The sequence below is a fragment of the Alosa alosa genome, chromosome 3 (genome assembly GCF_017589495.1).
Source record: "Alosa alosa isolate M-15738 ecotype Scorff River chromosome 3, AALO_Geno_1.1, whole genome shotgun sequence".
Classification (NCBI taxonomy): Eukaryota; Metazoa; Chordata; class Actinopteri; order Clupeiformes; family Clupeidae; genus Alosa; species Alosa alosa.
In genome coordinates this window covers 7,985,733-8,004,876 of record NC_063191.1, presented here as the reverse complement: position 1 = coordinate 8,004,876, position 19,144 = coordinate 7,985,733, and the positions used below count along the sequence as shown (strand labels likewise).

The 19,144-nt window shown below is 45.1% G+C and overlaps 2 protein-coding genes across 4 annotated transcripts; one reads left to right on the top strand and one right to left on the bottom strand.

Annotated features, from left to right (window-relative positions):
- Positions 1 to 717: 717 nt before the first annotated feature.
- Positions 718 to 12,082, top strand: LOC125292348 (transmembrane protein 237A-like). 2 transcript variants are annotated; one of them, XM_048239580.1, is made up of 13 exons: positions 718 to 780; positions 3,437 to 3,465; positions 5,795 to 5,808; positions 6,765 to 6,842; positions 7,148 to 7,279; positions 7,586 to 7,679; positions 8,057 to 8,211; positions 8,638 to 8,755; positions 9,754 to 10,050; positions 10,152 to 10,225; positions 11,077 to 11,164; positions 11,272 to 11,393; positions 11,898 to 12,082. In XM_048239580.1, the coding sequence occupies exons 1-13, from the start codon at positions 763 to 765 to the stop codon at positions 11,960 to 11,962; spliced, it is 1,284 nt and encodes a 427-aa protein (XP_048095537.1). In that variant the 5' UTR covers positions 718 to 762; the 3' UTR covers positions 11,963 to 12,082. The 2 variants fall into 2 exon arrangements, with proteins under 2 accessions (XP_048095537.1, XP_048095538.1); XM_048239581.1 differs by having other exon boundaries at positions 725 to 780; positions 9,859 to 10,050.
- LOC125292346 (nuclear factor 7, ovary-like) lies at positions 12,025 to 17,185 on the bottom strand. 2 transcript variants are annotated; one of them, XM_048239578.1, is made up of 6 exons: positions 17,112 to 17,185; positions 15,578 to 15,968; positions 14,835 to 15,065; positions 14,451 to 14,473; positions 14,243 to 14,361; positions 12,025 to 13,074 (listed from the first exon to the last, which is right to left on the bottom strand). In XM_048239578.1, the coding sequence occupies exons 2-6, from the start codon at positions 15,956 to 15,958 to the stop codon at positions 12,497 to 12,499; spliced, it is 1,332 nt and encodes a 443-aa protein (XP_048095535.1). In that variant the 5' UTR covers positions 15,959 to 15,968; positions 17,112 to 17,185; the 3' UTR covers positions 12,025 to 12,496. The 2 variants fall into 2 exon arrangements, with proteins under 2 accessions (XP_048095535.1, XP_048095534.1); XM_048239577.1 differs by lacking the exon at positions 17,112 to 17,185 and adding an exon at positions 16,337 to 16,412.
- Positions 17,186 to 19,144: the final 1,959 nt, after the last annotated feature.

The following is a 19,144-nucleotide window of genomic DNA, read 5'->3' as shown; positions in this document are numbered from 1 at the left end:
GGCCTTCACTGCTGTATATATGTAGTGCTGCATGTGCAGGCCTTCACTGCTGTATATATGTAGTGCTGCATGTGCAGGCCTTCACTGCTGTATATATGTAGTGCTGCATGTGCAGGCCTTCACTGCTGTATATATGTAGTGCTGCATGTGCAGGCCTTCACTGCTGTATATATGTAGTGGTGCAGTGCTGCATGTGCAGGCCTTCACTGCTGCCAGTTCCATTGTTGTCCCTGTTGTTTAACATCTGGACAGATGGCCAGTGTGAAGCCAGAGTCTCTCATTTCTGTTTTTTCTCTCTGTTTCTCTTTATTCTTCCCTCTCTCACCTCTACTCTGGTTCTAGATCACTTATTCTCTCCTTTTATCTGTTTCCATCTGTCATCCCTTGTTCCTCTCACTCGTTTTACTCTCTCTCTCTCTCTCTCTCTCTGTCACACATTCACTTACTCATTCACTCTCTCCTTCTCTCAGTCCCTTCGCCTAAGTCGTTCCCTCTCTCTTTTCTCCCTCCTTCCCTCTCTCCCTCCCTCCCTCCCTCCCTCTTCCCTTTCCCTCTTTCTCTCTCCCTCACTCTCCTTCCCTCTCTCTCTCTCTCCCCCTCTCTCTCTGTCTGCTCTGTGTGTCTTGGTTAAATCTTCTTTGACAGATGCCGTCCTGTTGGGATTAGGCAGTGGATTAGACGCCCTTGGGTCCTCCTCCCTCTCCTCCTCTCCCTGGCCACAGTGCCAGCTCCACTCGTGCCTCCCTCCACACTCCTGCAGACATGGGGAGAAGACAGACGGTAAGTCACACACACACACACACACACACACACACACACACACACACACACACAAACACACCCACACAAACACACACACACACACACACACACACACACACACACACACACACACACACACACTCCAAAATTCAGTCCTACCATATAGCCGAAGGATTTATTTGGATTGTATGTGTTTTGAAACAGAGAGAAACAAGAGGAGGAGGAGTGTGTGTGTGTGTGTGTGTGTGTGTGTGTGTGTGTGTGTGTGTGTGTGTGTGTGTGTGTGTGTGTTTGTGTGTGTGTGTGTGTGTGTGTGTGTGTGTGTGTTGTGCGTCTTGTAGCAGTCAGTATGTGTGTGTCAAGGCGTGTGTGAGACTTGAGGACATGCGGTTGACTAGTGTTTGGAACACAGGGAGCCAAGAGAGAGCCAAGAGTTCGTGGAGGGCCAAGAGATAGAATTGACTCTGACTAGGTCACGAGCCAATTTGGTTTGTTTGTGTGTGTGTGTGTTTATCTGGCCCCAGTGACCTTAGCTCCCACTGTACGACACACCTATGTAACATGAGGAATAGGTGTCAAGAGCACACGAGTGTGATAACTGAAACCTTCTCCTCACATAGATGAAGGCATAAATGAGGACATAGATGAGGGCATAGATGAGGGCATAGATGAGGGCATAGATGAGGGCATAGATGTGTACTGTATATCTTGGCAGGTTGTTGAAGTAGAGTAATGGGCTGTAAGACACTGTAATGATCTTCCTTTGAATACGGAAGATGCACCTGTACAAAGATGGAGAGCCCTCAGGACTTATTCAGAGCAGCACTGCCTGGCAAGGTCTCTCTCCCACAGCGCTGGATTAGACTAGCTGGTGATTGATTGTTGTGGTGCAGTGTGTGCATGTGTGTGCAGGTGTGTGTGGGCTCTGTGTTTGTGTGTGTGTGTGTGTGTGTGTGTGTGGTACTGTATGTGTGCATGTGTGTGTGTGTGTGGGGGGTATATGTGTGTTTGTGTGTGCATGTGTATGGGTGTGAGTGTGAGTGTGTGTTTGTGTGGTATGTTTGCATGTCTCTGTGTCTGTGTGTGTGTGTGTGTGTGTGTGTGTGTGTGTGTGTGTGTGTGTGTGTGTGTATGTGATGTGTGTCTGTGTGTGTGTTGTTATTGTTGGTCAGTAGGCTTGGCAGGCGGTTGATTGTTGTGGTGCATTTGCAAGGTGCTCAGAGGTAACCTGATTGGATAGGGATTACAGAGCTGCCCTTTCTAGGCCACAGAGAACATCCCAAGAGAGCAGGGATACTGAGGCCCTGTTCTGGCCCTGAGTTGGCCCTGAGCTGGCACTGAGCTGGCCCTGATCTGGTCTTGAGTTGGCCCTGAGCTGGCCCTGATCTGGTCCTGAGTTGGCCCTGAGCTGGCCCTGATCTGGCCCTGATCTGGTCTTGAGTTGGCCCTGAGCTGGCCCTGAGCTGGCCCTGATCTGGTCTTGAGCTGGCCCTGAGCTGGTCTTGAGTTGGCCCTGAGCTGGCCCTGAGCTGGCCCTGATCTGGTCTTGAGCTGGCCCTGAGCTGGTCAAAGTCAAAGTCAAAGTCAAAGTCAAAGTCAGCTTTATTGTCAATTTCTTCACATGTTCCAGACATACAAAGAGATCGAAATTACGTTTCTCACTATCCCACGGTGAAGACAAGACATATTTGACCAATTTTAAGTCCACAGACAAACATAACATTCAAGTAAACAAAAAAGTAAGTAAATAAGTAAATAAGAGGGCACATATAATAATGAAAAAATAAGAGCAGCAAAATTTTGTTGAAATTGTGCATAGACAGTCAATAAAATACTAGTGCAAAGTCAGGCCAATAAGAGGCTTGGGTAGTTCTGTTTGACCTAAGTAATAAAGAAAGTGGCATAGTGGTGCAAGTTATGTAAGAGCAGCAGAAGTGTTGTGTTTTCAGGACAACAACACCAAGTTGTAAAGTGTACAAGTGTGCAAGTGTTCAAGTGTGCAGGTGGAGTAGTGCAGGCGGCCATTGTGGATCCAATGTCCAGGATGGTCCTGCTGCATCCCTGGTAGGGTCTGGGACTGCAACTGTATCAGCTGCAGATACTGCTGCTACTGACCGTAGTCATCATCACCATCATCCTCACTACCATCATCTTCCTCTTCTTCCTCTTGCTGTGTCTGTTGTTGCATAGTGACCCCTTTAAATTATTTCCTATTTCTATTGTTTAACCTTCTATGATTAATTTCATATCTAGTTTGCTGAATTTCATTTTTATTATAAACATATGTGCAAAATATATTATATATATATGCAGTCAGATCAATCATACTCATATTTCAATGAGGCCATATATATACTGTATACTCCAATATGGCCTTATTGAAATATGATTATGATTGATCTGACTGTATATATAGAGGTGTTGACTGAGTTGTCTGTCATGACTGAGAGCCCCTTGATTTGACTCATGACATGTTTACTAACAGAGCTTTAGGCTGACCCTCCGAGGCTTAACAGTGTGTCGCCATTTTGTTCTCTGTGAACCCGGGTCACATGATGTGGGTCAGAGGCCTAACCTGTGACGTAGCTCCTGCCTGCTGAAGTGCTAGCAGTAGGTGAGCTGTTCCTCTGCTGTCTGCTCTTACCTGAGACTCTCATCTTTTTCCTTTTTTTAGCGTGATCAAGGATCGCCCCCCATGCCCAGGTGAGTGAGTGTGTGTGTGCGCGCACGTGTGTGTGTGTGTGTGTGTGTGTGTGTGTGTGTGTGTGTGTGTGTGTGTGTGTCTGTCTCCGTGTCCTGTTCTGATTGATGTTTACATAATGTCCCTTGACATATGGCTTCATGTAAAGCCACTTTCATCACAAGCTCTTTCCGGGAATCATTGCGCTGCTTATGAAAATATGTTATCCTCTTAGTACTGAACTTAAATAAATGATTTTATGTCAGAGATATAGACTCTGGCTCTGACTAACAACAGAAACATCTAGCAAAGCAGGCTGTTGATCTAAGAGCTATTTAAAGTAACGTTGTCCTCAACTGAGCTCAATCCTATCACCAGGGACTTGTTCTTAAAGTAACCATCCTTTTCCCCTGATGGTGTAGAAAAACAGTGCAGTAGGAATGAATAGACGTGTACCTGTGTGTATGTGAGAGATAGGTGTGTGTGTGTGTGTGTTTGTGTGTGTGTGTGTGTGTGTGTGTGTGTGTGTGTGTGTGTGTGTGTGTGTGTGTGTAAAGCTGAGATGAACTCATCTTAAGAGTGATGAAGGTGGGGGTGAGAAAGCTGTTAGAAAGCTGATCTCTCTAATCGCACACACACACACACACACACACACACACACACACACACACACACACACACACACACAGCCGTGGGCAGCCGTGGCCTACTGGTTAGCACTTCGGACTTGTTGCCGGTTTGATCCCCGACCAGTAGGCACGGCTGAAGTGCTCTTGAGCAAGGCTCCTAACCCCTCACTGCTCCCTGAGCGCCGCTGTTGTTGCAGGCAGCTCACTGAGCCGGGATTAGTGTGTGCTTCACCTCACTGTGTGTTCACTGTGTGCTGAGTGTGTTTCACTAATTCATGGATTGGGATAAATGCAGAGACCAAATTTCCCTCACGGGATCAAAAAAAGTATATATACTTATACTTATATACACAAACACACTAAATCTAAATCTGGCAAAATGCACACATCACAGTAAAAGCCATACACTTACTATATCAAATAACATTCCATACAATCATAGTTACTGGACCTTGCTTTTCAGAAATAATACGTAATTGGATTTCATGTTTATATTCAACAGCTAATCTACACAGATATGTTTTTTCTCTTCACTACTTTTTTGGCAAGACCAAAACCTGATATCAGAAAACACAAATCATTTTTCACTTACATGTTTTGACAACATGACAACTTCCATCTTTCTTCTGACCTCCAATTCCTTGACAAATATGAAATAGTACAAAAAAAAACTAAATGTTAAATTAATGGAGTTGACTTTTAAGAATGATTTCTTTACAGTATGTCTTGATTAATACAGTGGACCTACGTCATTGCAGGATTTACCATAGATCAAGGATTACCTTAGGTTAGGTCTTGAATCAGCTGATAATGTGTAGCCTACTTATGCAAGAGGTTCTTTGTTCTAAAGGCTCTAATTACTTAATTGATAATGAGTTAATTGTTTAGTATCCGCCACTTAACAACATGTAAGCTGTGACGACATGTTATGGGTATGGCAGTAGGGCTACAAGGCTACAAAGTTGGAAGACTAGCGGGGGGGGGGGATTCATGCCCAAATACAACACATTAGTAGATCTATGGTTAAATAATCATTCTTTGATTCAAAGAGTCATTCTTTAAGGGTTCTCTAAGTCTTGTTATGCGATTTCTAATTTGGAACATTTTTTGTCACATATAGCAAACATCTCCTCACAATCCGCTCGCTGAATACAACTGTAATGAACAAACAAAACACTCCAGTCAGACCTCATACAGATATATTGCGGTTGAATCCATACGCTGTGTATTTAATTGCAAAGTCAGTCATGGCTCCTGTGATACAGCTGTTGAACTATACTGCTTTGGAAAACAGCTGTGGCCAAATCCTTATTTCATCCACCCACCTCACAGCCCTTTACATCTGCCTCACAAGCACCAGCTTCTCATCTGGCTCACAAACACCAGCTTCTCATCTGGCTCACAAACACCAGCTTCTCATCTGCTTCACAAGCACCAGCTTCTCATCTGGCTCACAAACACCAGCTTCTCATCTGGCTCACAACACCAGCTTCTCATCTGGCTCACAAACACCAGCTTCTCATCTGCCTCACAAGCACCAGCTTCTCAAGGGCCTGCCATAGGCACCAGGCCATTTGATTACGGGCACTGGTGTGTGGGAGGCAGTGGGGTTTGGGTGTGTGCTGTTCTCTGTGTTTATGTGTTTTGAACTGCATAACTGTAGCCGATGTTGACTTGTCTCTCCCTGTGTTATGCTGCCCCCTACTGGATCTCCGGTGTAAAGCCAAGACGCAGGAGGTGAGTGGAAAGACTGTATTATATGGGGATAGTTTTGTATGGATCAGGACTATGTCTAGTATGAACCTACTGCTCAGTCATCTGCTGTTTATTTCTCATGGTCTATTAGGTCTATTTTATGTATAATTTATGTATACAGGAACGTGAGATATAACATCTCTTCTGCCAGTAGAGTGGAGATCTAGTGGAGACAGGGAGGGATGTTTTCCCTAAGGTTCGATCTCGATCTGGGATGCAATTCTCAAAAGCCTCATTGGAGAACTTACCATAATTAAATGATAGAGAGACATTTTCAACAAGCTCTCTTTCGCCACCATGGAGATTGCTGTATGGCACTACATTTTAGTTGATGAGATAAGCATCTCTATTTCTCACAAAAGATGTAATAGGCTAGCAGGATCACCCAGTGATATGACGTCCTAAGGAAAGCACGTCAGCCTGTTGAGATAATGTGATTATGCTGTTTGTTATGATTCTAACTATACCCCTAATGCTAGCTAAGTCCCTGGAAGTGATGCTTGCTGTTAGACCCAATATCCGCAAACATTCTTATTAAGCTTTGTTAAACCGACCCCAATGGAGTGTGTGAATGACGTTACACACTAAACATATTCGTCCTGACCTAGCACTAATCCTCTCATTTCAAAGTACAAAATCGAATGATCACTGAAACAGGGTAAATTTACCATTAGATCATCTATACTGTACATGTTTTGTTTTGCATTTAGCAATTGGGCTGTACAAATATAGTGATGAATCCAGGAAGTCAGCACCACAGCTGTTAATGATTGACTGTGGTCAACCAATCACAGGAGTGCTTATTAGTATCTTGGGTCTGTAACGGCCTGGGACCCTCAGTTAATTGGTTGGTTGATGGATTGATTGATTGATTGATTGATTGATTGATTGATTGATTGATTGATTGATTGATTGACAGACACTGCTTGTGTTCACAGACGAGATGCCCATTGCCAAACCCAAAAAAAAGAAAGCCAAAAAGGAAATCATCGAAGTGGATGACCCTGACGAGAAGAGTTGAGTTCATGGGTTTAGTTTGACATTTTAATGGATGCATGGTTTGCTCTGTTGCTGTGCATGTGCACTAGAGCAGGGCTGGACTCTTGGCAATGGAGAGATTACTGTGGAAATGCCTCTATAATGAACTCTCTCTCTATCTATCTATCTATCTATCTATCTATCTCTCTCTCTCTCTCTCACACACACACACACACACGCACGCGACGCGACGCCGCACGCCTATCATGTCTTGCAAAGACACACACACACACACACACACACACACACACACACACACACACACACACACACGCACGCACAGGTGCGGATGATGGGCTGGAGATGGAGGGCTTGTCCAGCCGGCGTGAGTCGGAGAGCAGGGAGCCCCTGACCCCTGAGCCGCCCCCCAGTCCACCACAGAAGAAGAAGAAGAAAAAGAAGGCACAGAATCTCGGTAGAGAAACACTCTGTGCATTTATACACATTTACAAATGCTCTACTCTCATCCTCCCATTCATTCACGATAATGCTGCCCCTGAATTTTGGCCTAAAATTACAATAATGATACAGTATCAAGGTTATCCACTGAGACCCTCCCAGTGTATGAGTGTGTGTGTGTGTGTGTGTGTGTGTGTGTGTGTGTGTGTGTGTGTGTATGTGTGTGTGTGTGTGTGTGTGTGTGTGTGTGTAGAGACACAGTGTGCCTATATGAGTATTTCTGGTTTCAGTTTGACACTGGGTTCTACTTGCTTCCCTTCAGAGCTGGAGCTGGACCAGATGGAGCTGGCCAATGGGGACATGGCTGACCAGCAGGTGGACGGGGAGGAGGTCACCAAGAAAACCAAGAGGAGGAAGTGAGTCAGAGAGAAAAAGCAGCACACATTCCCCCAAGTCCACGCTGAGAAACCAGCACACACCCAAGTCCACGCTGAGAAACCAGCACACACCCAAGTCCACGCTGAGAAACCAGCACACACCCAAGTCCATACTGAGAAACCAGCACACACCCAAGTCCATACTGAGAGAAAAGCACACAGTCACTCATCCATCATGATCATCAGGAATGACACCAAACACAGAATGTGTGTGCATTCGCGAGTGTGTGTGTGTGTGTGTGTGTGTGTGTGTGTGTGTGTGTGTGCAGTAAGTATCATTATCACCAGTTTCCACTCATGTCCCTCCTCACATGTGTGTGTGTGTGTGTGTGTGTGTTTGTGTGTGTGTCCTGCAGGAAGCCGAAGGCGGTGGAGATGCAGTTCCATAACGAGTTGACGGTGGAGGACGAGGAGCTGTCGGAGCCGCACGGGTCCATCCCCCAGCGCTCCCTCTTCTCCGCTCCCATGGGGCCCGGCTTCCCCATGGGCAAGGTGTTCGTCGAGAGGAACCGTGAGCGCCCCCTACCTCTTTATTTGTGAACTAGTTTTCAGCCTTTATTGACAGTGGAGAATGTGCCATGGGCAAGGTGTTCGTCGAGAGGAACCGTGAGCGCCCCCTACCTCTTTATTTGTGAACTAGTTTTCAGCCTTTATTGACAGTGGAGAATGTGCCATGTGCAAGGTGTGCGTAGCTCTCACCATTTTTTAAACGTCTATTTGTGAACTAGTATTCAGCCTTTATTTGACAGTGGATAATGTGTCATGGGAGAAAGGTGCTTTTCGAGAAAAAACATGAGTGCCCCTCTCCTCTCCTCCCATCTCCTCTCCTTCCCCTCCTCCCATCTTCTTCTCTCCTCTCCTCACCTCGCCTCTCCTCCCCATCCTCTCTCTTGGCCTCTCCTCCCATCTCCTCTCCTCTCCTCCACTCTCCTCTCAGGCCAGTTTGGTGACCGCCTGGACCTTCCCCTGCCCAGCATGCAGCTGGACGAGTTCATGGAGGTCAGGACCATGTGGTCCACGCGGGACGTGGCCATGAGGGTGCACAGCGGCTTCAGGTCAGAGGGTCAAAGATCAAACTGGTGTGGTTGCAATTGCAAGTCAGTGGTTCTCCAAACACAGCACAAGGCTGAACTGCTTTAGCTAAGCTAGAGAGCTGAGATCATGCTGATATTAGTGTATCATGCTGCCATGACAGAAGAGCAGTTCTGTTCTCTTAGTGTATATTTGCAGTTGCTGTTGAAGATGCTGTTGATACTGTGTTTAGGTGGTGTAGTAATGTGTATGTGTGGATGATGTAGAACACAAGAAGGGATATCCGCACACTGTGTCTTAAGCTCCCAATTTAATGGTGGATGATGATACACAACGTTTCGACCACTCAGGTCTTCGCCAGGTGTCAGACCTGAGTGGTCGAAATGTTGTGTATCATCATCCACCATTAAATTGGGAGCTTAAGACACAGTGTGCGGATATCCCTTCTTGTGTTCTACGGAGTATTCCTAATATCCAGCACCTGTAAAATTTATATACATGTAGATGTGCGTACACCTCTACACTTCAGTATGTGTGGATGATGGGCACCAGTGCACTGTGTTTAGGTGGTGTAGTAATGTGCATGTGTGGATGATGGGCACCAGTGCACTGTGCTGTGTCTCTAGCAGGATCACTAGGCTCTCACAGTGCTTGGGGCTTCCCACTGGTTTTCCAGCTGTCTTTGTGTGTGTGCGTGTGTGACTATATACTTTATGCTGCATTGTATTGCTGAATTGTTGGCTTATTCTTGTGTGTATGCTTGTGTCTGAGCGTGTGTGTGTGTGTATCTCTGAGCATGTGTAATGCTGTTTGTATACAAGGTGGTAGATAGCCTATGTTGCATTGCACTGTAGGATCATTGGTCTGTTCTCCCACGGGTTCCTGGCTGGCTATGCAGTGTGTGTGTGTGTGTGTGTGAATGAGTATGTGCGTGCATGCGTGCGTGCGTGTGTTTGTGTGTGTGTAATGCTGTTTGTATACAAGCTGGTAGATACTCAGCCTATGTTGCGTTGCACTGCAGGATCATTGGTCTGTTCTCCCACGGGTTCCTGGCTGGCTATGCGGTGTGCGTGTGTGTGTGTGTGTGTGTAATGCTGTTTGTATACAATGCTGCGTTGCGCTGCAGGATCATTGGTCTGTTCTCCCACGGGTTCCTGGCTGGCTATGCGGTGTGGAACATCATAGTGGTGTACGTGCTGGCAGGGGAACAGCTCACCACCCTCCCCAACCTGCTGCAGCAGTACCATCCCCTGGCCTACCCTGCCCAGTCCCTACTCTACCTGCTGCTCGCCATCAGCACCGTGTCTGCGTTCGACAGGTAAGGGTGTGTGTGTGTGTCTCTGTGTGTTAAGATCATGTTGATGACCTCCATAACCCCCCTCTCTCTCTCTGTTGCCCCGTGTGTGTGTGTGCTGTCAGGGTGAATCTGGCCAAGGCCTCTATGGCCCTGAGGGGGCTGCTCACCATGGACCCAGCAGCCCTGGCCTCCCTTTGTGAGTACTGAAGCCCACTAGTGCCACCTACCTGCAATACCCACTATCACCACCTACCTACAATACCCACTATCACCACCTACCTACAATACCCACGATCACCACCTACCTGCAATACCCACTATCACCACCAACCACACAATACCCACTAGCGTCACCTACCTACAATACCTGCTATCACCACCAACCACACAATACCCACTATCACCACCAACCACACAATACCCACTAGCGCCACCTACCTACAATACCTGCTATCACCACCTACCTGCAATACCCACTATCGCCACCTACCCACAATACCCACTATCGCCACCTACCCACAATACCCACCATCGCCACCTACCTACAATACCCACCATCACCACCTACCTACAATACCCACTATCATCACCTACCTGCAATACCCACTATCGCCACCTACCTACAATACCTTCTATCGCCACCCACCTGCAATACCCGCTATCACCACCTACCTACAATACCCACTATCATCACCTACCTACAATACCCACTATTACTTTCTACCTACAATACCCACTATCGCCACCCACCTGCAATACCTGCTATCACCACCAACCACACAATACCCGCTATCACCACCAACCACACAATACCCGCTATCACCACCTACCACAATACCATACATATACTTCAGTGTGACCACCTATGCCACAATACCAGACAAATCGTGATGGATATGTCCCAATATGCAATACTTCAATATGATAAGAGTATCTTGTGTATCACAACCTGCCTCACAATCCCTAGATAGATCAAGATATGATGTGGATTGATTGCTTGTTTGAATGAATAAATGGATGAATGGATGGATGTTTGTGTTGTTGCAGTGTACTTTGCAGCTCTCATCTTGACTCTGAGTCAGCAGATGACCAGTGATCGCATCCATCTCTACCCTACTGGCAATCAGACACTCTGGTGAGGACTGGAACACACACACACACATCACCTCTACCCCACTGATGAGATGCTCTGGTGAATAACACACACGCACACACAGACTGACCCCACTCCCTGTTCTGAAGGCCCCCTGGTTCGGAGCAGCAGCTGCTGAAGCCCTGGATCGTGGTGAACCTGGTGGTGGCTCTGCTGGTGGGGTTGGCCTGGGTCTTCATCTCCACACGGCCCGACATGGACTACACAGAGGGTAAGAGTGTGTTCCTACTGATGGGGTTGGCCTGGGTCTGTATCTCCACACGGCCCGACATGGACTACACAGAGGGTAAGAGTGTGTGTTCCTACTGATGGGGTTGGCCTGGGTCTGTATCTCCACACAGCCTGACATGGACTACATAGTGAGTGTGTGTGTGTGAGAGAGGGTAGTGTAGTGTGTGTGTGAGTGTGCTTCATCTCCATGCAGAACTACACTGAGGGAGAGCACTAGAGTGTGAGTGTGAGACATGGGGGCAAGTTGACCTACTGCTACAACACCACCTTTTTGTTCTTACAGGAAATCAAACTCATGATTGAGAAAATCCCTTGCACTTACAGCGCTCTGTGTTATCTAGATACCGTACTGTTATCATAATATCCAATATTTATACTATTTTAGTGTTCTGTGTTATCTAGATACCGTACTGTTATCATAATATCCAATATCTATACTATTTTAGCTGGAGAGTGAAATGCTTCCTTGTTCTTTGTTCTGCAGAGTTCCTGATGGCGATGGAGGTTGAGGACTATAGACATGATGACAAACTGGACATCCCCACCTGAGGACATCAATTTGAGTTGTGTAAACGAAACGGAAATGATTTTGTACAGATGACAGATGTGAATAGATTGTAACAGTGAACAATTTTTTTATTAAGAGAAATAAAGATAGAAGAAATCAAAGATATTTGTCAGTGTCAGGGCTGAAGACTGAATGGTTTGAAATACTGAACACACAAACTAGTGAACAAAGAAAGTTATGAGGGTTTAACTGCAGATTGTTTCATAAACAAACAAAAGCAGCACACAATCCCTCAAGTCCACGCTGAGAAACCAGCACACACCCAAGTCCATACTGAGAGAAAAGCACAGTCACCCAAACTAGTGAACAAAGAAAAGACTGCAGATTGTTTCATAAACAAACAAAAACATTGTCAGGTGGGTTGACCCTCTTCGTAAAGCAACAACACTATCTATTGAAGACCTTAAATGCAAAAGTGACCTTCACTTCTGTGTGTGTGTCTTTAATATCTGTGTGTGTCTTTTGTCAGTGTATGAAATGTCTAATGTGTGTGTCTGTGTGTGTACTTCCTCTACTTATCCGGACAAGATAGTCTGTAGTTTTACAGAAACATCTCCTGGCGCTATTGAGAGACGTTTATCACCTGAGCACACCGGAAACACTCTCTCAGTGAAAGTGTGTGTGAACGTGTGTAGGTGTACGTCGGGGTCCCAGGGGCTAGAGAACGACAGCTCTCCTCTCCCCCAGTCCAGCTGCACTCTGACCCTCCACAGCCGGTCCACTGCGACGGCTACCGGCCTGTTCGGAGGACAGCAGGCCTCGTGCCTCTCCCCCCAGCGAGCCAGATAACAGACGCCGCTCCTGGAGGTGAAGTCTCCCTTCCTCTGGGCAGACTCGGCCATCACGCCCACGCACCACTCCGTACTGTCCCCAACCTCCACCTCCAAGCAGTGAGTCCCCGAGTCGAACCCCTCGGAGCCCAGGACGGTGTTCCTGAAATCAAACCTCCCGGGGTGGTCTGGGAAGTTGTCGGGGTTGTTGCCGTTGGCAACAGCGGCAGCAGCAGTGGCAGGATCAGGAGCACCCAGTTCTATCAGATCTGGACACACGATGCCATGTTTGCTGGCAGTGTTTGGATTCAGTAGGATTGGAACTGCAGAGTGAAACACACACACACACACACACACACACACTTTAGATTTGTAATACTGATTAAGCCATTCAATTTCACATAACTGTTTGTGATGTAGTGAATTTGAGGATAAAGTTTTGTTTGTTTGTTTGCTTATTTACATATTCACGCCACAGCAGTAAACCATCCACACGGAAACACAAACGTGCAGAGCTGCTAATGTGACCTGCGTTGTGTTGAACCGCACGGCTCAGCCCTGCACACCTCCAGAACCAGCAGCCCCTCGGATCGGAAGTCGAGCGCGCTAGCAATCGAGCTAAAAGCCGCTAGCTCACTTGGCAGCACGTCAGGAGGGAGGTTTACCAACGTACATCCTGCACAGCTACGGACCAGCTGGCTACCGTTAAACTAACTCATTTCACACTAAACCAGAGACTTTCTAATGAGGAGACACAGCAGTCAAAAAATCCTCCATAGAAATGCATGGGGCTAGTTTGTCACGCCAATATGGCCGTTGTCTACACATATCCCACCCCTTCCTCGGCAAAACGTTGACATGTGAATACATTGAGCCAATCATGTGGTGTGATGTGAAGACATCGTGCCAATCATGTGTTGTGAACTCGCCGCTGGAGCAAGATTGGTGTCGTGAAGCCTTGCGCACGTGCATTTCTGCCGAATAGGATGCCCGACGAGTGCCCAAAAAGCGTTGTCAAATGGCCGCTGAGTGGAGGGATTTGCCTAAAAGGGCTTTGACTAAACCCATTATGCCCGCTAGTGAAGGGACTGCTGGAGCAGCGGTAAGGTCACCACCTGACAATTGAGCGCCCCAGCTACAAGACCCGAACCCGCCGTTGCAAGTATGTGTTGCTTTGGATAAAAGAGTCTTTTACATATTAGTCAACTTTACCTAGTAAATTACTTTACCTAGTAAATTTACCTAGTACATTTCTTTCAAAGTACTGACACCATCTGCCAAGATAAATCCTGTTTATGTTTTGACATCAGACAAACTGTTTGGTGCGTAAATGTACAAAATAATATATAATAACACATTTTATTTATAGAGCACTTTATCACGTGCTGAACAGTGTAGAATAAAAAAAAGAGAAACAAAAAAAAGATAATAATAAAAAATAAGGGTATGAAATACTCACAATACGTAACCAACGGTTACCAATACGGTCACAATACGTAACCAAATTCTGCATCTCCTCCCAAACACTCAACCTTAGGTTGCCCAGGTGCTTTGGAACGTCAATCAGAGCTCCTGAAACACTCTCTGGATCCTGCAGTGTGCACTGAATTCTGAAATAACATGCAGGAGTCAGTGCTGCTGTGGGTTTGTGTCCACACCACAAAAAGACAGAAACAGATATAGGAGGCAGATCACTCACCTTCCCTCTGTCTCCTCGTAGTCCTGTTAAACCGCAAAGGGGAAAAGGGACTTGTGTTAGTACCAGTGGCCTACCAGGAAGTGAACGCAGGTGTCTACATAACTGTACTCAAACTTCTCAATTTCTGCCTGTCTACACTAATACGGCCCCAGAATTGTCTAATTAAAACAAGACCAACTGGAGTTCTTCTGTATGAACCATAGCTATTGTGTGGCATGTGAGCACCGAGCTGACTCATCAATGTTTGCAGTTAAGGTCTTGCTCATGCTGTTAAATCAGCCAATTGATTTTGCCTGTTATTAAATTAGCTTTGATTAGACTTAGCACTTAGTCCATCATTTCAAATCCGGGCCCCTAATGCCAATGTCCGAGGAGAGCCCTTACCCGAAGAAATGTGGTTATGTCAGCCCCCATCGCCTCCTCTGTGGACTCTAAAGTGGAAGTGAGGGATGAGATCTCCCTGTCTGCCCTCTTCTTCGTCTCTTCAACCATCAGAATTTTCGATCTCTTTTCCACCTTGAGTGCACGCATCTTGTCCCTCTTAGTCCGCTCCAGAAAGCCTAAGAAGTCGTTCAACACCCCCTCGATGCCCTCCTCAACATCTTTGGCCTGAGACTGAAAAAAACCAAAAAACAATCAATTAATCTTGGAGATGCTATTCTAGCACTGCCTAAAAGAGAGATTTGATCGAACAGGAATGGAAATAATTTGCAGATGACACAAAACTAATCCTGACTGGATAATCGATCATCAAGAAACCAGCTAAGAATGTGTATACACAATTTTAAGCAAATTATAATCTTAAATCTGGTCAATTTATAGATCTGTTCGTATAATAGGTCCCCAGCCAGTTTTGGCTTTGTCCTTTTTAACCAAGGATACAACCAAGTAGGAACCTGTGTAAATATTTTTTCTTACCTCTATGTGCTTTGCTGTTCGTTCATAAATGAGTTTGGCCTCTTGAAAGGTCTTCAGCTTTTTCCCCAAGGCTGCAATTTAGCCTCTAGTGTCGACTAGAAAGAACATTTCCATTACTATTTGTGTACCCTACCGACACAAAGAGAGAATTTAAGATGGTTGCTTCAAAATCCAAGACCCCCACCCCCCTTCCACAAAATATTTCTCACCTTTCGCTTACAGGATAACTTCTCTATGGGACAAAGTCTGTGGTTTGAGTGTGTCTCCGCATCTCGACACATAACACAAATTGGTTGTTCATCATCCCAACAGAAGAACTCCAGTTTCTTATTGTGTAATTGACACATCTCAGCTAAAGCCTTCATCTGCTGTAAAAATTTCTCGCATAACTTTTTCAAAACCAGGTTAGGTCGAGGGAGGTCATGAGATGGGTTTCGGCAGGCTGGACACTCTCTGGATCCACTGGCCTCCCAGCACCGCCTCACACAGGATTCACAGAAGCTGTGACTGCATGTTAGCATGACAGGGTTCTTGAAGACACCAAAGCACACAGGGCAGGAGAAATCCTCCTCGGAGAAACTCGACGCCATCCTTAAACCCCTGCAGCAGACAGACAGACAGGTAACCTGCTTACACACGGAGAGCGATGTCACCTAAAGACGGAAACACTTTAGCAGCAACTTTTGTTCACCTGGCATAGGCTACTATTGAGGAACAATTAGCCTACGTCCGTTATTCAAGTTGCACAAAACTGGCGCAATAGTGGTGGCCTACACAGGTTGTAGCGTTACATTAGCAAGCCTGGTAACGTTAGGCAGCACATGGAGAACAAAACAGAAACATTATATGATAACGTGTCGTGTCCTTCAATTCTTTCAAGTCACCCCTTCTCAAAGTTAGGCTAATTACGCCTAGATAAGATTGAACAGAACACTTATTAGGTAAATGGAAAGTTGATATTTACTTGCAGACTAGACAGAGAGCCAACTTTCCAAACAGCCGCAGAGTTGTGCTTCGGAAGTATCAGTTGTTTGCCAGATTCGAAACCTGTCTGTGCGTTACCGCCCCCTGTAGGCCTATAAAATAGTGCATTTCTACAGTTTGTGTCCTGGCATACAGACAGCTACACGGATTATGTTAAAGCTATCGCATGGCAATATTTATAAAGAAATTGAAATATATGTATAACAAATACAAACAATATTTTCGATGTGCCTAATAAAATCTGTGATTTGTATTGGCATACCACAGTGTTTCGTATTTTAATTTTAATATATTTACCTGAGGCATGCTTATCTAGATGTGTCTTGGGGTAGGCTACTGTTTACTGCAGGGGTCTCAAACACCCGGCCCGCGTCCGGCCCAATTCCGGCCCGCGACGTATGTCAAAATAATAATATAATCCGGCCCTTCAGACTATTTTTTAATTGCGACAAACAACGATACTGATTAAAATAGACGATAGTTCCAAGTACGGTGACAAATCTCATTTGTACTCTGCTCCACTATGTGCTAGACATCCAGAGCTTCATTCAAACCCAAAATCGCTGCGCAAAGTTTTCAGGAAATACTTGTATTAGGCTACATGCGAGAAACACAAAGACGTGCATTTGTAATGACGCGGAAGCGATGCAGGCCATAGTGTTGCATAAATTGAAACAGAAATTAAGCAGAAATAGTCCTACACCAAATGTTGAAAAACGTTTACGTGTGATGAAGTCTTAGGTGGGCTATGTTATTCACCTATTCTAAATCTGAAGAAGATTATCCTTTTGGAGATAATGATCCATCGTCTATTGAATGGAGGTGCGTCTGCGTGTAGCTTATGCGACGGTGTCCACTAAGCATACCATGCTTATTTCGACCCTCTGCCCAACATAGCTTGGAGGTTGCAGTGGTAATCGTGATGATAGTGTCCGTAATGGATGTGGTACAGACAGCAGGGCTAGTAGAAATAGGGCTCTAAACTACAAAGTCACCCACAATATGATGCGAACTTCTGGGTACTCAGATTACCCGAGATAGGAACTGATTTGACCAGAATACTTTATTGTAGGCCTTGTGGTTTAGAAACCATATACATCTTAGGTGTTGGTATACATCTTAGATGTTTTCCTGTTAATTTGTTATGTGGGTAATATGAAAAAAGGAAAGTAAACCTGCTCAAATATGTTCATCCTGTATTTACTGAAATGTGCATAATTTGAGGTGCTTGCCATCCAGTGGCAAATTAGATAAATTAAATTTAGTTTTACTCGAAGATTTTTACATTTACAGTAGGACCTTATCTCTGACCACTTTCAAGCTATGGCCTTTTGAAATTTTGATATAAAAATCCAATGGTGTTGCTTTCTTATAGTTTGCCAGGTTTAAAAATGTTAAAATATTTTTATTTATAAGCTAAGGTTGCTAGCACAGGTGTCTAAAACTAGATAAAAACACTTGCACTTTCTGTTTGCAGTTTTGTGTGGTATTTGAAAAAAAGAACATTGCATTTTCAGAAATAGCCGGCCCTCCAATCAGATGACGTTGGCAGAATTGGCCCCCAGCTCATTTGAGTTTGAGACCCCTGGTTTACTGCATAGCTGAAGCTGAACTAGATGGAACACAACAAAGTTGTTAAATTAATGAGTAATTTTAACATAAATAACTGTGATGGAGATGCATTGTGGCCACACTGCTCTGTATAAAATAGATAATGCAACGCAGTCACACACTGAGTGCCCTTCTCTTTTGCTCTTGTAATGGACAACCTGAATTGAATATGATATGCCCTGGGATGTCTTTCTATTTTAAACCTCCATATTTGGTGTTCTTCAGACATAGCATGGAGAGAAAGATTGTCGATGGCACACAGACGTAGCCTAGGCCTACACAAAATCAAATCGGAACCAACGGAAAGGTGTTTTGCTGTTTAGCTGTTTTCCTATTGTACATTATAAGAAAAAAATAGTTCTAAAAGCATTATTTATAAGCATGATAAGGGCAGACTCAAAGAGGTTCCTTGAATTGTAGCTGTAAAAGACATGTTCATCATTCACATATCATTATTACCAATGATCTGTGTAGCTGTTCAGATTGATTCATTTGTTCAATTGCCCCACTTTACCGTGTTCCCAGTCAGTGGCTCATGTTGATCCGTCTATGGTTTGTCTAGTACACTCAAACATGATATATTAACCTGGACACTGATTCACAATAATACTGTAAAATCTAATGTGATAAGATTAGCAGATTTCAGACCCTGGGCCGCAGTACTAGCGGAGAGCTTGGGGTGGCAGCCTGGATCAAGCCTGCTCTCCTCTTGGCATGCATGCTACCAGACAGCATCACTCACATTCCCAACAAGCTCAACTTCTAGACTGATGCGTGCTGTTGAGACCACTGGATACATGATGCATTTCTAGTACATACTCATATACTGTAATGGCACACGTCATAATGTACTCAAAGGCAATGTGCACTACATTTTCATAGTGTACTCAAAGGTGATGTACTACATTTCCATAGTGTACTCAAAGGCAATGTGCACTACATTTTTATAGTGTATAGTGTACTCAAAGGCAATGTGCACTACATTTTCATAGTGTACTCAAAGGCGATGTGCACTGCATTTCCATTTATCCATTTAGCAGACATTTTAATCCAAAAGTGACTTACATGTGTCAGTTATATTACAACAATGGTCCCCTGGAGCAACTTGGTGTTATTAGTGCGTCTATTAGGCCATCTGGGAATGTCAGGGAGTCAGGGACTGCCTCCGTGATTACGTTTTA